Genomic DNA, 13762 nt, shown 5'->3' on the forward strand with positions numbered 1-13762 from the left:
CTCTGGGGTGGGGACACCCGGCCCCCTGTGACCCCTCTGGGGTGGGTGGGGACACCTGGACCCCTGGGTCCCCTCTGGGATGGGTGGGGGGCACCTGGACGCTTGGGTCCCCTCTGGGGTGGGGGGCACCCAGACCCCTGTGACCCCTCTGGGGGGGGGACACCCGGCCCCCTGTGACCCCTCTGGGGTGGGGGGCACCAGGCCCCCTGTGACCCCTCTGGGATGGGTGGGGGGCACCCAGCCCCCTGTGACCCCTCTGGGGTGGGGACACCCGGCCCCCTGTGACCCCTCTGGCATGGGTGGGGGGCACCGGGCCCCCTGTGACCCCTCTGGGATGGGCGGGGGGCACCCGGCCCCCTGGGTCCCCTCTGGGGTGGGGGGCACCCAGCCCCCTGTCCCCCCTCTGGGGTGGGGCCACCCGGACGCCTGGGTCCCCTCCCGGCCGGGGATTGGGGTCAGGGCGTCACCCGGACTCGGGGCGGGGTGGGTGCGCCCGGACGCCTGGGTGCCCTTGGCCTTCAAGGTCACAAAGGTCAGGGTGGGGCCCCCGGACGCCCGGGTCCCCCCGGAAGGCGACGATTAGGGACGGGCGGCGACCGCAGCCTCCGGCCCCTCCCTGGCCACGGGGCCAGAGTGGCCGAGTGGATCCCGGGGATCTGGGGGGATCTGGGGAGGGGGATCCCGGGGGGAGCCTGGGGATGTGGGGAGATGCTGGGGATGCCGGGAAGGGGGAATCGCGGGGGGGGGGGGGGGATTCCTGGGGATCTGAGGGGATCTGGGAAGTGGGGATCCTGCGGGGAATCCTGGGGATCACGGGGGGTCCCAGGAGGGGGATCTCGGGGAGGGGGATGCTGGGGATCGGGGGGATCCAGGGGGTCCCAGGAGGGGATCTCGGGGAGGGGGATGCTGGGGATCGGGGGATCCTGCGGGGTCCCAGGAGGGGGATCTGGGGCGGGGGATGCTGGGGATCAGGGGGGATCCAGGGGGTCCCAGGAGGGGGATCTCGGGGGGGGATGCTGGGGATCGGGGGGATCCAGGGGGTCCCAGGAGGGGATCTCGGGAGGGGGCATGCTGGGGATCGGGGGGATCCAGGGGGTCCCAGGAGGGGGATCTCGGGGGGGGGGATGCTGGGGATCGGGGGGATCCAGGGGGTCCCAGGAGGGGGATCTCGGGGAGGGGGGATGCTGGGGATCGGGGGGATCCAGGGGGTCCCAGGAGGGGGGATCTCGGGGGGGGATGCTGGGGATCGGGGGGATCCAGGGGGTCCCAGGAGGGGGATCTGGGGGCGGGGGATGCTGGGGATCGGGGGGATCCAGGGGGTCCCAGGAGGGGGATCTTGGGGCGGGGGATGCTGGGGATCAGGGGGGATCCAGGGGGTCCCAGGAGGGGGGATCTGGGGGCGGGGGATGCTGGGGATCGGGGGGATCCAGGGGGTCCCAGGAGGGGGATCTCGGGGGGAGATGCTGGGGATCGGGGGGATCCAGGGGGTCCCAGGAGGGGGATCTCGGGGAGGGGGATGCTGGGGAACGGGGGGATCCAGGGGGTCCCAGGAGGGGGGATCTCGGGGGGAGATGCTGGGGATCGGGGGGATCCAGGGGGTCCCAGGAGGGGGATCTCGGGGGGGATGCTGGGGATCAGGGGGATCCTGCGGGGTCCCAGGAGGGGGATCTGGGGGCGGGGGATGCTGGGGATCGGGGGGATCCAGGGGGTCCCAGGAGGGGGATCTCGGGGAGGGGGATGCTGGGGATCGGGGGGATCCAGGGGGTCCCAGGAGGGGGATCTTGGGGCGGGGGATGCTGGGGATCGGGGGGATCCAGGGGGTCCCAGGAGGGGGATCTGGGGGCAGGGGGATGCTGGGGATCGGGGGGATCCAGGGGGTCCCAGGAGGGGGATCTCGGGGGGAGATGCTGGGGATCGGGGGGATCCAGGGGGTCCCAGGAGGGGGATCTCGGGGAGGGGGATGCTGGGGAACGGGGGGATCCAGGGGGTCCCAGGAGGGGGGATCTCGGGGGGAGAGATGCTGGGGATCGGGGGGATCCAGGGGGTCCCAGGAGGGGGATCTCGGGGAGGGGGATGCTGGGGATCAGGGGGGATCCAGGAGGATCGGAGGGGTCGCAGGGAGCAGGGATCCTGGGGACTGGGGGGGATCCAGGGGGTCCCGAGGGAGAATCCTGGGGATCAGGAGGGATCCAGGACATCCCAGGGAGGGAAAGCTGGGGATGGGGGATCCAGGGGGTCCCAGACAGGAGGATCCCAGGGTGAATCCTGGAGATCGGGGGTGGGGGGTCCTGGGGGAATCCTGGGGTCAGGGAGGATCTAGAGGGTCCCAGGGAGGGGGGATCCCAGGGGAGAATCCTGGGGGTCCTGGGGAGGGAGGATCCTGGGACTGAGGAGGATCCCAGGGGGCCTTGCTGGGGGGATCCTGGGATCACGAAAAGGGAGGACCCCGGGGCCGGTCCTGGGGATCAAGGGGGTCTCGGGAAGGGGGATCCGGCTGGGGGATCCTGGAGCTCTGAGCTGCCTTGGTGGGAAGGTCCTGGGGGGCGATCCCAGGGGGATCCCGGAGATCAGGAGGGATTCCTTGGGGCCAGAGGGAGGGGATCCAGGGAGACCTTAGGGGGGATCCCAAGGGGCCTATGGGGGATCCCAAGGGGTTATGGGGGATCCCAAGGGATTATGGGGGTATCCCAAGGGGTTATGGGGGATCCCAAGGGGTTATGGGGGGATCCCAGGGGGCTATGGGGGGATCCCAAGGGGTTTATGGGGGGATCCCAGGGGGTTATGGGGGGATCCCAAGGGGTTTATGGGGGATCCCAGGGGGCTATGGGGGATCCCAGGGGTTATGGGGGATCCCAAGGGGGTTATGGGGGATCCCAGGGGGTTATGGGGGTATCCCAAGGGGTTATGGGGGATCCCAGGGGAGCTATGGGGGGATCCCAGGGGGTTATGGGGGGATCCCAGGGGTTATGGGGAGATCCCAAGGGGGTTATGGGGGGATCCCAGGGGGCTATGGGGGATCCCAAGGGGTTATGGGGGATCCCAGGGGTTATGGGGAGATCCCAAGGGGGTTATGGGGGATCCCAGGGGGCTATGGGGGATCCCAAGGGGGTTATGGGGGGATCCCAGGGGTTATGGGGGGTATCCCAAGGGGTTATGGGGGGATCCCAGGGGGCTATGGGGGATCCCAGGGGGCTATGGGGGGATCCCAGGGAGTTATGGGGGATCCCAGGGGTTATGGGGGATCCCAGGGGGTTATGGGGGATCCCAAGGGGGTTATGGGGGATCCCAGGGGGTTATGGGGGATCCCAGCGATCGCGGGATCCAGGGGCGTGGCGCTGGAGGGGATCTCTGGGGGATCCTGAGAGGCTCGGGGGATCCCGGGGGTGTGTGAGGATCACTGGGATCTGGGGGGGCATCTGGGGGGACAGCGACCCCCCGCGCGGTGGCGCTGCCTGCGCGACCCTACAATAACACCCCGCGGCCCCGCCCATCTCCAAACAAGCCCCGCCCCTCGAATAGACCCCGCCCCTCCGTTCTCTCCCCCTCTATTTCCGCACACAAAGACGCCCCCTCCCCCACTGGGGGCCTGGGTCCATCCCGGACTCCTGGGTGTCCCCCCGTGACTCCTGTGTCACCCCCCCCGATGTCGGGGTGTCCCCCCGCCCTCCTGAGTCCCCCGGATGCCGGGGTCCCTCCCCCCGACGCCTGGGTTCCGGGCAGATTTTGGCGGATTTAACCGCCCCCCCCGGACGCCTTTTGGGTCCCTCCGTGCCCCAACAAAGCCGGGGGGAAACCCGCCCGGACGCGAGTCATCCCTCCCCTCCCCACCCCCCGGCAAAAGCCGCTTTTCATCCCCCTTCCTCCTCCTCCTCCTCCTCCTCCTCCTCCTCCTCCCCCCCCTTCGGACGCCTGGGTCCCTCCCGGACGCCTGGGTCCCGCTCCAGCCCGGGGTGAGTACGCTGGGACCCCTCCCCCCACCCCACTGGGTCCCTCCCGGGGGAGGGGGAAGGGAGGGAGGGGGGCTGGGATTTCCTCCCCTCCCCCCCTCCTCCTCCGCCCTTCCCCGACAAAGGGAGCGCTCCCCGGCTCCCCTGGCCGCACCCGCCCTGGGGTTGGGGTCCCCCCTTCACCCCCACCCCCACCCACCATGGGGGGTCACCCCACCCCCCTCCACCCCCCCCCCACCCCCACATCCCGTTCAGCCCCGTGCGGAAGCGTGAGGGGGTGACGAGGTTGGGCTCGATGTCCCCAAGTGTCCCCTCCCTGTCCTGCCAGCATCCCGGCACCGGTGGCTCTGTCGCCCCGTCCCTGGTGGCCTTGGTGGCCCCCATCCCTGGTGGCCCCTGTCCCAGTGGCCACCAACATCCCTGTCCCCATCCCTGGTGGCCCTGGTGGCCCCCATCCCTGATGTCCCCCTTCCCAGTGGCCACCAACATCCCTGTCCCCTATCCCTGGTGGCCCTGGTGGCCCTCATCCCTGGTGGCCCCTGTCCCAGTGGCCACCAACATCCCTGTCCCCTATCCCTAGTGGCCCTGGTGGCCCCCATCCCTGATGTCCCCCTTCCCAGTGGCCACCAACATCCCTGTCCCCTATCCCTGGTGGCCCCCATCCCTGATGTCCCCCTTCCCAGTGGCCACCAACATCCCTGTCCCCATCCCTGGTGGCCCCCATCCCTGATGTCCCCCTTCCCAGTGGCCACCAACATCCCTGTCCCCTATCCCTGGTGGCCCTGGTGGCCCCCATCCCTGATGTCCCCCTTCCCAGTGGCCACCAACATCCCTGTCCCCTATCCCTAGTGGCCCTGGTGGCCCCCATCCCTGGTGTCCCCTGTCCCAGTGGTCCCAACATCCTTGTCCCCATCCCTAGTGGCCCTGGTGGCCCCCATCCCTGGTGTCCCCTGTCCCGGTGGCCACCAACATCCCTGTCCCCCGTCCCCGGCGTCCCCTGTCCCAGTGGTCCCAACATCCCTGTCCCCATCCCTGCTGTCCCCCGTCCCAGCAGCTCCAACACCCCTGTTCCCATCCTCGGTGGCTCTGGTGGCCCCCATCCCTGGTGGCACCACCATCCCCCTGTCCTTGTCCCTGGTGGTTCTGGCATCCCTTGTCCCCATCCCTGGTGGCTCCAGTGTCCCCATCCTTGGTGTCTTTCCTATCCCTCATCCCTGGTGCCTCCACCGTCCCCGTCCCCACCCCTGGTCCCTCCACCATCCTTGTCCCCATCCCCATCCCCGGTACCTCCACCATCCTTGTGCCCATCCCTGGCTCCTCCACCACCCCTGGTGCCTCCACCATCCCCGTCCCCACCCCTGGTCCCTCCACCGTCCTTGTCCCCACCCCTGGTCCCTCCACCGTCCCCATCCCCACCCTGGTTCCTCCACCATCCCTGGTGCCTCCACTGTCCTTGTCCCCATCCCCATCCCTGGTTCCTCCACCATCCCTGTCCCCATCCCTGGTGCCTCCACCGTCCTTGTCCCCATCCCCACCCTGGTCCCTCCACCATCCCTGGTGCCTCCACCGTCCTTGTCCCCATCCCCATCCCCGGTTCCTCCACCGTCCCCGTCCCCACCCCTGGTGCCTCCACCATCCCCATCCCCATCCCTGGTGCCTCCACCGTCCCCATCCCCACCCTGGTTCCTCCACCACCCCGGTGCCTCCACCGTCCCTGTCCCCACCCCTGGTGCCTCCACCGTCCCCGTCCCCATCCCTGGTGCCTCCACCGTCCCCATCCCCATCCCTGGTGCCTCCACCATCCCCATCCCCACCCTGGTTCCTCCACCATCCCTGGTCCCTCCACCATCCTTGTCCCCATCCCCACCCTGGTGCCTCCACCATCCCTGGTGCCTCCACCATCCCCGGTTCCTCCACTGTCCTTGTCCCCACCCCTGGTCCCTCCACCATCCCCATCCCCACCCTGGTGCCTCCACCATCCCCTGTTCCCTCCACTGTCCTTGTCCCCACCCCTGGTCCCTCCACCATCCCCATCCCCACCCTGGTTCCTCCACCACCCCTGGTCCCTCCACCGTCCCCGTCCCCATCCCCGGTTCCTCAATCCCCATCCTTGGTTCCTCCCCCACCCCCCATCGCTCCACCGTTCCCCCCCTCCCCTCCCGCTCCCCCATCCCGACCCCCGCATCGCCCCATCCCGCGGCAGGCGATGGCGGTGCCGGGTTGGAAGCTGCAGCTGCTGGAGCGGCGCCGGCGGGAGGAGGAGGCGGCTCGACGGCGCGAGCGGGAGCAGCGGGACCGGGCGGCTCAGTTGCCCCCTTGGAAGCGGGAGCTGCTGGAAAGGCGCCGAGCCAAAGCGGGGGTCGCCGGGGGGGGGGTCCCCGCCGGGGGGTCCCTGGCGTTGACGCCGGGGCTGAGCCGGAGCGCCGAGGGGCTGGAACGCTGCGGGGAGAGCGAACCCCCCCGGGGTCGAGTCAGTCGCCTGCTCAGCCGCTTCGCCCCGCGGCCCCCCGCCCGCTCGCTCAGCACCGAGGGGCTCCCCGAGAGCCCCCCCGGGACGTCCCCCGACCGCCACCGAACCCCGGGGGACGAGGGGTGCGAGGGGCGGGGCGGGGCGGAGGGGCAGCAGGTGGCTGAGACCCGTGGGGTGGGCGAGGGTCGTGGGGTGGCCACCGGCCCGGGGACGGTGGAGGGGCAGCAGGTGGCCGAGACCCATAGGACGGTCAAGGGTCTTGGGGTGGCCACCGGCCCGGGGACGGTCGAGGGGCTGGGGACAACCAAGGGCGTGGGGACAGTTGAGACACGGGGGATGGTCAAGGGTTTGGGGACAGCTGAGGGACAGCAGGTGGCCGAGACCCATAGGACGGTCAAGGGCCACGGGTTGGCCACCAGCCCGGGGATGGTCGATGGTTTGGGGTCAACCAAGGACCTGGGGACGGTTGAGGGACAGGGGACGGCTGAGGGACAGCAGATGGCCGAGCCCCATAGGACGGTCAAGGGCCATGGGCTGGCCACCGGCCCGGGGACAGCCGAGGGTCTGGGGACAACCAAGGACCCGGGGACGTTCAAGACACGGGGGTCACTCAAGGGTGTGGGGACAGCGGAGGGACAGGGGATGGCTGAGGGCTGTAGGACGGCTGAGGGCCACAGGTCGACCATCGGCCCGGGGGCGGTGGAGGGACAGGGGACAACCAAGGAGCTGGTGACAGCTGAGACGCGGGGGACAGTCAAGGGCCTTGGGACGGTCAAGGGATGGGGCTTAGCCAAGGGCGCGGGGACGGCCGAGGGACAGGGGACGGCCAAGGGCCGTGGGTCAGCCATCAGCCCGGGGACAGTTGAAGGTCTGGGGACGACCAAGGACCTGGGGACGGTTGAGGGATGGGGGACAGCCAAGGGCTTGGGGACGGTTGAGGGACAAGGGACGGCCGAGGGCTGTAGGACGGTCAAGGCTCACGGGTTGGCCACCAGCCCGGGGACAGCTGAGGGCCAGGGGACAACCAAGGACCCGGGGACGGTTGAGGGACAGGGGACGGCTGAGGGACAGCAGATGGCCGAGCCCCATAGGACGGTCAAGGGCCATGGGCTGGCCACCGGCCCGGGGACAGCTGAGGGCCAGGGGACAACCAAGGACCTGGGGACGCTTGAGGGCCAGGGGACGGTCAAGGGGATGGTCAAGAGCTGGAAGATGGTTGAGGGACAGGGGACGCCGGGTGGGCAGGGGACACCGGGTGGGCAGGGGACGCCGGGACAGGGGACGCCGGGACAGGGGACGCCAGGACAGGGCACGGCCGACGGCCACGAGACCACCGGGACGGCCGAGGGACAAGGCCCAACCAAGGCCTCCGGGCCCACCGTGGCGGCCACGCCACCCGCGGCGCCCCCGCCGCCCACCGCTCCGGCGGCAGCACCCACGCCCGTGGCGGCCGTGACACCCGCGCAGGGGCGTGTCGAGGGCGGTGCCGGGGAGGGACCGGACGCCGGCAACCCCGGGGCGGCCCCGTTTGGGGGGACGGGCGGCGGGCCGGCCATGCGAGGGGCGCCCCGCCGCGAGCCCGGGCCCCCTCCGGCCCACCCGGCCCTGCAACGCCGCAGCGGTAACACCATCACGGTGCGGCCCCGGCGAGGGGTGACCGCCAACGGTCCCGAGGGGGGGTCCCCTGCTCCTCCGCTCCCCCCCGACCCCCCGGCCGCTGCCCCGGGGCCCCCCAAGAAGCGCTACCCCACGGCCGAGGAGATCCAGGTCATCGGCGGGTACCTGGCCCTGTCCCGCTCCTGCCTGGCCAAGAACGACCCCCACCGCAAGAAGGTAGGGACCCCCCGCCCCGCCCCGCGTGTCCCCTCCCCGGCGTCCCCTCCGCGTCCCCCGCGGGGTGTCCCGGTGGTCTCCGGCTCCTGACGCCTCGTCCCCCCGCCGTCGCCGTCCTTGTCCCCTCCTGGACCTCCCTGTCCCCATCGCTGTCCCTTGCTGGACCCACCCCATCCTTGTCGCCATCTTTGTCCCCTCCTGGACCCCCCTGTCCCCATCCCTGTCCCCTCCGGGACCCCCTGTCCCCATCCTTGTCCCCTCTGGGACCTCTCTGTCCCCATCCCTGGTCCCTGTCCCCTCCTGGACCCCCTGTCCCCATCCCTGTCCCCTCCTGGATGTCCCTGTCCCCATCGCTGTCCCTTGCTGGACCCACCCCATCCTTGTCGCCATCTTTGTCCCCTCCTGGACCCCCCTGTCCCCATCCTTGTCCCCTCTTGGACCTCTCTGTCCCCATCCCTGGTCCATGTCCCCTCCTGGACCCCCCTGTCCCCATCCCTGTCCCCTCCGGGACCCCCTGTCCCCATCCTTGTCCCCTCCAGGACCTCTCTGTCCCCATCCCTGGTCCTTGTCCCCTCCTGGATGTCCCTGTCCCCATCCCCGGTCCATGTCCCCTCCTGGACCCCCTGTCCCCATCCCTGTCCCCTGTCCTCAGTCCCTGTCCCTTGCTGGACCCACCCCATCCTTGTCCCCTCCTGGACCCCCTGTCCCCATCCTTGTCCCCATCCCCTGTCCACGTCCCCTCCTGGATGTCCCTGTCCCCATCCTTGTCCCCTCTTGCCCCCTTCTTCCTGTCCCCTCCTTGACCCGTGTGTGTGTGTCCCCCTTGTCCCCATCCCCCCTTGTCCCCATCCCCCTTGTCCCCGTCCCCCCTTGTCCCCGTCCCCCCTCCTCGTCCCCATCCCCCCTTGTCCCCGTCCCCCCTTGTCCCTGTCCCCCGTTGTCCCCGTCCCCCCTTGTCCCCGTCCCCCCATCCCTGTCCCCCCTTGTCCCTGTCCCCCGTTGTCCCCGTCCCCTCCTTGCCCCCATCTCCCCATTGCCCCTGTCCCCCCCGCGTTGTCCCTGTCCCTCCCCCTTGTCCCCATCCCCCGTTGTCCCCATCCCCATTTGGGGAGCCCGAGTGGGTGCAGAGGTGACGGGTGGGGGGTGGGGTTGCTTCTCCCTCCCCCCGTGGGAAAGTGGGGTGGTGGCGGGGGGGAGGGTGGGGTTGGGCACCCGGACGTTTGGGTCCTCATCGCTTCCTCTCCCTGCCCCCACCCTGCCCGCACCCCTCCCCCACAGAGGAACCCGTCCCCCCGGGGTCCACTCCCTTTGGGGGTGTCACCCTCGTGTCCCCCCCCACCTTTGGGTGCCCCAGATGTGGGGGGGTGCAGGGGGTGAGGGGGTGGGGTGGGTGCTCACCCCCCACCCCCCAGGGTTACCCAGAATCCTCCGGGGCCCCCCAAAAACAGGAACTTGGGGGGGGGGGGGGATGGGGTGGCCGGATGGCTGGGGCCCCTCGCGGTGTCACCCCCCCCCCCGCGCCCCGCTCCCATCCCCCGCTCATTAATAGGCGCCCGTTAATTACGATTAAGCTGGGAAGGGATTAATCGCCATGGGAACCCCCGGGGGGGGGAGGGGGGCTGGGGGGGGGACAGGGGACACCGGCGTCCCTGCGTGTCCCCGGAGCTGGGGGCAGTGTGGGGCCACGGTGTCCCCGAGGTGTCCCCAAGGTGTCCCCAAGGTGTCCCCATCCCCAGGGTGACCCTGTCCCCATCCCTGAGGTGTCCCCGAGGTGTCCCCAAGGTGTCCCCATCCCCAGGGTGACCCTGTCCCCATCCCTGAGGTGTCCCCGAGGTGTCCCCAAGGTGTCCCCATCCCCAGGGTGACCCTGTCCCCATCCTTGGGGTGTCCCCGAGGTGTCCCCAAGGTGTCCCCATCCCCAGGGTGACCCTGTCCCCATCCCTGAGGTGTCCCCGAGGTGTCCCCAAGGTGTCCCCATCCCCAGGGTGACCCTGTCCCCATCCTTGGGGTGTCCCTGAGGTGTCCCCAAGGTGTCCCCATCCCCAGGGTGACCCCAGGGTGACCCTGTCCCCATCCTTGGGTTGTCCCCGAGGCATCCCCAAGGTGTCCCCATCCCCAGGGTGACACCAAGGTGACCCTGTCCCCATCCCTGAGGTGTCCCCGAGGTGTCCCCAAGGTGTCCCCATCCCCAGGGTGACCCCAGGGTGACCCTGTCCCCATCCCTGAGGTGTCCCCAAGGTGTCCCCAAGGTGTCCCCATCCCCAGGGTGACACCAAGGTGACCCTGTTCTCACCCTTGGGGTGTCCCTGTCCTTGGGGTGTCCCCGAGGTGTCCCCAGGGTGTCCCCAAGGTGTCCCCATCCCCAGGGTGACACCAAGGTGACCCTGTCCCCATCCCTGAGGTGTCCCCGAGGTGTCCCCAAGGTGTCCCCATCCCCAGGGTGACCCTAGGGTGACCCTGTCCCCATCCCTGAGGTGTCCCCGTCCTTGGGGTGTCCCCAGGGTGTCCCTGTCCCCAAGGTGTCCCTGGAACATCCCCATGCCACCCCTGCCACCAGGGTGTCCCCAGGGTGTCCTCATCCCCAGGGTGTCCCCAGGGTGTCCCCATGCCAGCCGTTTCCCCCCAGGGTGTCCCTATCCCTGGGGTGTCCCCAAGGTGTCCCCATGCCACCCCCTCTTTCTCCAGGGCTGTCCCCAACCCCGGAGGGACCCCAGGGTGTCCCCAGGGTGTCCCCATGCCACCCCTTTCCCCTGCTGTCCCCGTCCCCAAGGTGTCCCCAACCCCAGAGTGACCCCAGGGTGTCCCCATCCCCAGGGTGTCCCCACGATGTCCCCATGCCACCCATTTCTCCTGCTGTCCCCATCCCCAGGGTGTCCCTGTCCCCAAGGTGTCCCCAGGGTGTCCCCATGCCACCCCTTTCCCCTGCTGTCCCCGTCCCCAGGGTGTCCCCACGATGTCCCCACGATGTCCCCATGCCACCCCCATCCCCAGGGTGTCCCCATCCCCAGGGTGTCCCCACGATGTCCCCATGCCACCCCCATCCCCAGGGTGTCCCCATGCCACCCCTTTCCCCTGCTGTCCCCATCCCCAGGGTGTCCCCAGGGTGTCCCCAGGGTGTCCCCATGCCACCCCGTCCCCAGGGTGTACCCGTCCCCAGGGTGTCCCCGGGGTGTCCCCATGCCACCCCTTCCCCAGGGTGTCCCCGTCCCCAGGGTGTCCCCGGGGTGTCCCCAGGGTGTCCCCATGCCACCCCTTTCCCCTGCTGTCCCCGTCCCCAGGGTGTCCCCAGGGTGTCCCCATGCCACCCCATCCCCAGGGTGTCCCCATCCCCAGGGTGTCCCCAGGGTGTCCCCAGGGTGTCCCCACGATGTCCCCATGCCACCCCTTTCCCCTGCTGTCCCTGTCCCCAGGGTGTCCCCAGGGTGTCCCCAGGGTGTCCCCACGATGTCCCCACGATGTCCCCATGCCACCCCCGTCCCCAGGGTGTCCCCATGCCACCCCTTCCCCATGCCACCCCCATCCCCAGGGTGTCCCCAGGGTGTCCCCAGGGTGTCCCCATGCCACCCCTTCCCCCAGGGTGTCCCCGTCCCCAGGGTGACCCTGGGGTGTCCCCACGATGTCCCCATGCCACCCCTTTCCCCTGCTGTCCCCATCCCCAGGGTGTCCCCAGGGTGTCCCCAGGGTGTCCCCATGCCACCCCCATCCCCAGGGTGTCCCCACGATGTCCCCATGCCACCCCTTTCCCCTGCTGTCCCTGTCCCCAGGGTGTCCCCATCCCCAGGGTGTCCCCAGGGTGTCCCCAGGGTGTCCCCACGATGTCCCCAGGGTGACCCCGGGGTGTCCCCGTGTGTCCCCCCAGTTGAAGATCTGGTCCAGCGAGCGGGAGCTGGAGCGGACGTTCTGCTACCCCTCGGAGGGGGCAGCGCTGGCGGCCTGGGGCCCCCCCGAGGAGCCGCCCCCCCGCCCCCCTTCGGCCCCCGACGACGAGGAGGATGAGGATGAGCCCCCTGCGGGGGGGCTGCCGGGGGGGCTGCGAGCCCGCGCCCTGCTCGTGGGTGAGTGACCGGGGGGGGGACACACGGGGACGGGACGGGGACACCCCCGCACCGGGAGGGGCGGGGAGGGGGTCGTGGGGGAGGGGGGTCATGGGGGTCCTGGGTGCATGGGGGGGGGGGGTCATGGGGGGAGAGGGGTAATGGGGGTCCTGGGTGCATGGGGGGGGGGCATGAGGGGGTAATGGGGGTCCTGGGTGCCTTGGGGGGGGAGGGGGTCATGGGGGTCCTGGGTGCCTGGGGGGGGGGTGAGGGGGTAATGGGGGTCCTGGGTGCCTTGGGGGGAGGGGGTCATGGGCGTCCTGGGTGCCTGGGGGGGTGAGGGGGTAATGGGGGTCCTGGGTGCCTGGGGGGGGCATGAGGGGGTAATGGGGGTCCTGGGTGCCTTGGGGGGGAGGGGGTCATGGGGGTCCTGGGTGCATGGGGGGCATGAGGGGGTAATGGGGGTCCTGGGTGCCTTGGAGGGGGAGGGGGTCATGGGGGTCCTGGGTGTCTGGGGGGGGGTGAGGGGGGTCATGGGGGGTCCTGGGGGCATGGGAGGGGTAATGGGGGTCCTGGGTGCCTTGGGGGGGGGTGAGGGGGTAATGGGGGTCCTGGGTGCCTTGGGTGGGTAATGGGGGTCCTGGGTGCCTGGGGGGCATGAGGGGGTAATGGGGGTCCTGGATGTCTGGGGGGAGGTTGAGGGGGTAATGGGGGCTCTTGGGTCCTCACCCCCCTTTTCCCCCCCCAGATGAGTCCTGCCGGCGGTAACCCCGGCCCCTGCCCCGTTTGGGGGGGACGGGGGGGGGGAGCCATGCTGGGACCCCCACAGCGAACGGGGGGCTGGACCTGAGGGACCCCCCGGCGGGGCAGGACACGGACGAGACCCCCCCCTCCCCCCCAAACCGCCCCGGGAGGGGACACACAAGGACATTGTCCCCACCATGGGGACGCAGCGGTGTTCGGGGGGGCACCCCGGGGGATTTGGGGGGTCCCAGCTCTTCCCTCCCCATTTTGTAGCTTTTCTAGCAGGCGGCGGGGGGGGACAGGCAATTATCCTTAACGAGGTTTTTAGCCTAATTAAGGGCTTTTTTTAGCCAGGGGCGGGGCGACCGTGTCAGTATTGGGTCAACCGGAGCTGTCCCAGTTAGGAACTGGGCCAGGGCTGGTTACAACTGGGCCGGGGTGGGGTGGGGGGCAAAGCCACGGCAGTATTAGCTGAGGGGGGCAAAGCTGTGTTATTGGGGGGCAATGGCGGGGGGGAGGGCTGGGGAGGGGGGACTTTCTCTTTGGGGTGGGGAGGGGATGCGATTTATGGCTGTGGTGAGGGAGGGGATGGTCGAGGGCGAGGAGGAAGGCTCCAAAATGGCCGCGGGAGGACAAAGGGATGAGGAGCGATGGCCGGGCGGGAGCGTGATGGATGGCGGAGGGTGGCCGGTGGCCGGGAGGGGACGGGGGGAGCCCCGGGGGGGGGCTGCTGG

At 70.5% G+C, this 13762-nt stretch overlaps 1 protein-coding gene across 1 annotated transcript; it reads left to right on the forward strand.

Annotated features, from left to right (window-relative positions):
* The first annotated feature begins 3858 nt into the window (after window positions 1-3858).
* PPP1R18 (protein phosphatase 1 regulatory subunit 18) lies at window positions 3859-13465 on the forward strand. Its single transcript, XM_072847897.1, has 4 exons — window positions 3859-3950; window positions 6151-8250; window positions 12110-12305; window positions 13033-13465. Exons 2-4 carry the CDS (start codon window positions 6154-6156, stop codon window positions 13050-13052), a joined length of 2313 nt encoding a protein of 770 aa, XP_072703998.1. The 5' UTR covers window positions 3859-3950; window positions 6151-6153; the 3' UTR covers window positions 13053-13465.
* Window positions 13466-13762: the final 297 nt, after the last annotated feature.

This window comes from Ciconia boyciana, chromosome 29 (genome assembly GCF_034638445.1).
Source record: "Ciconia boyciana chromosome 29, ASM3463844v1, whole genome shotgun sequence".
In the NCBI taxonomy this organism is placed as follows: domain Eukaryota; kingdom Metazoa; phylum Chordata; class Aves; order Ciconiiformes; family Ciconiidae; genus Ciconia; species Ciconia boyciana.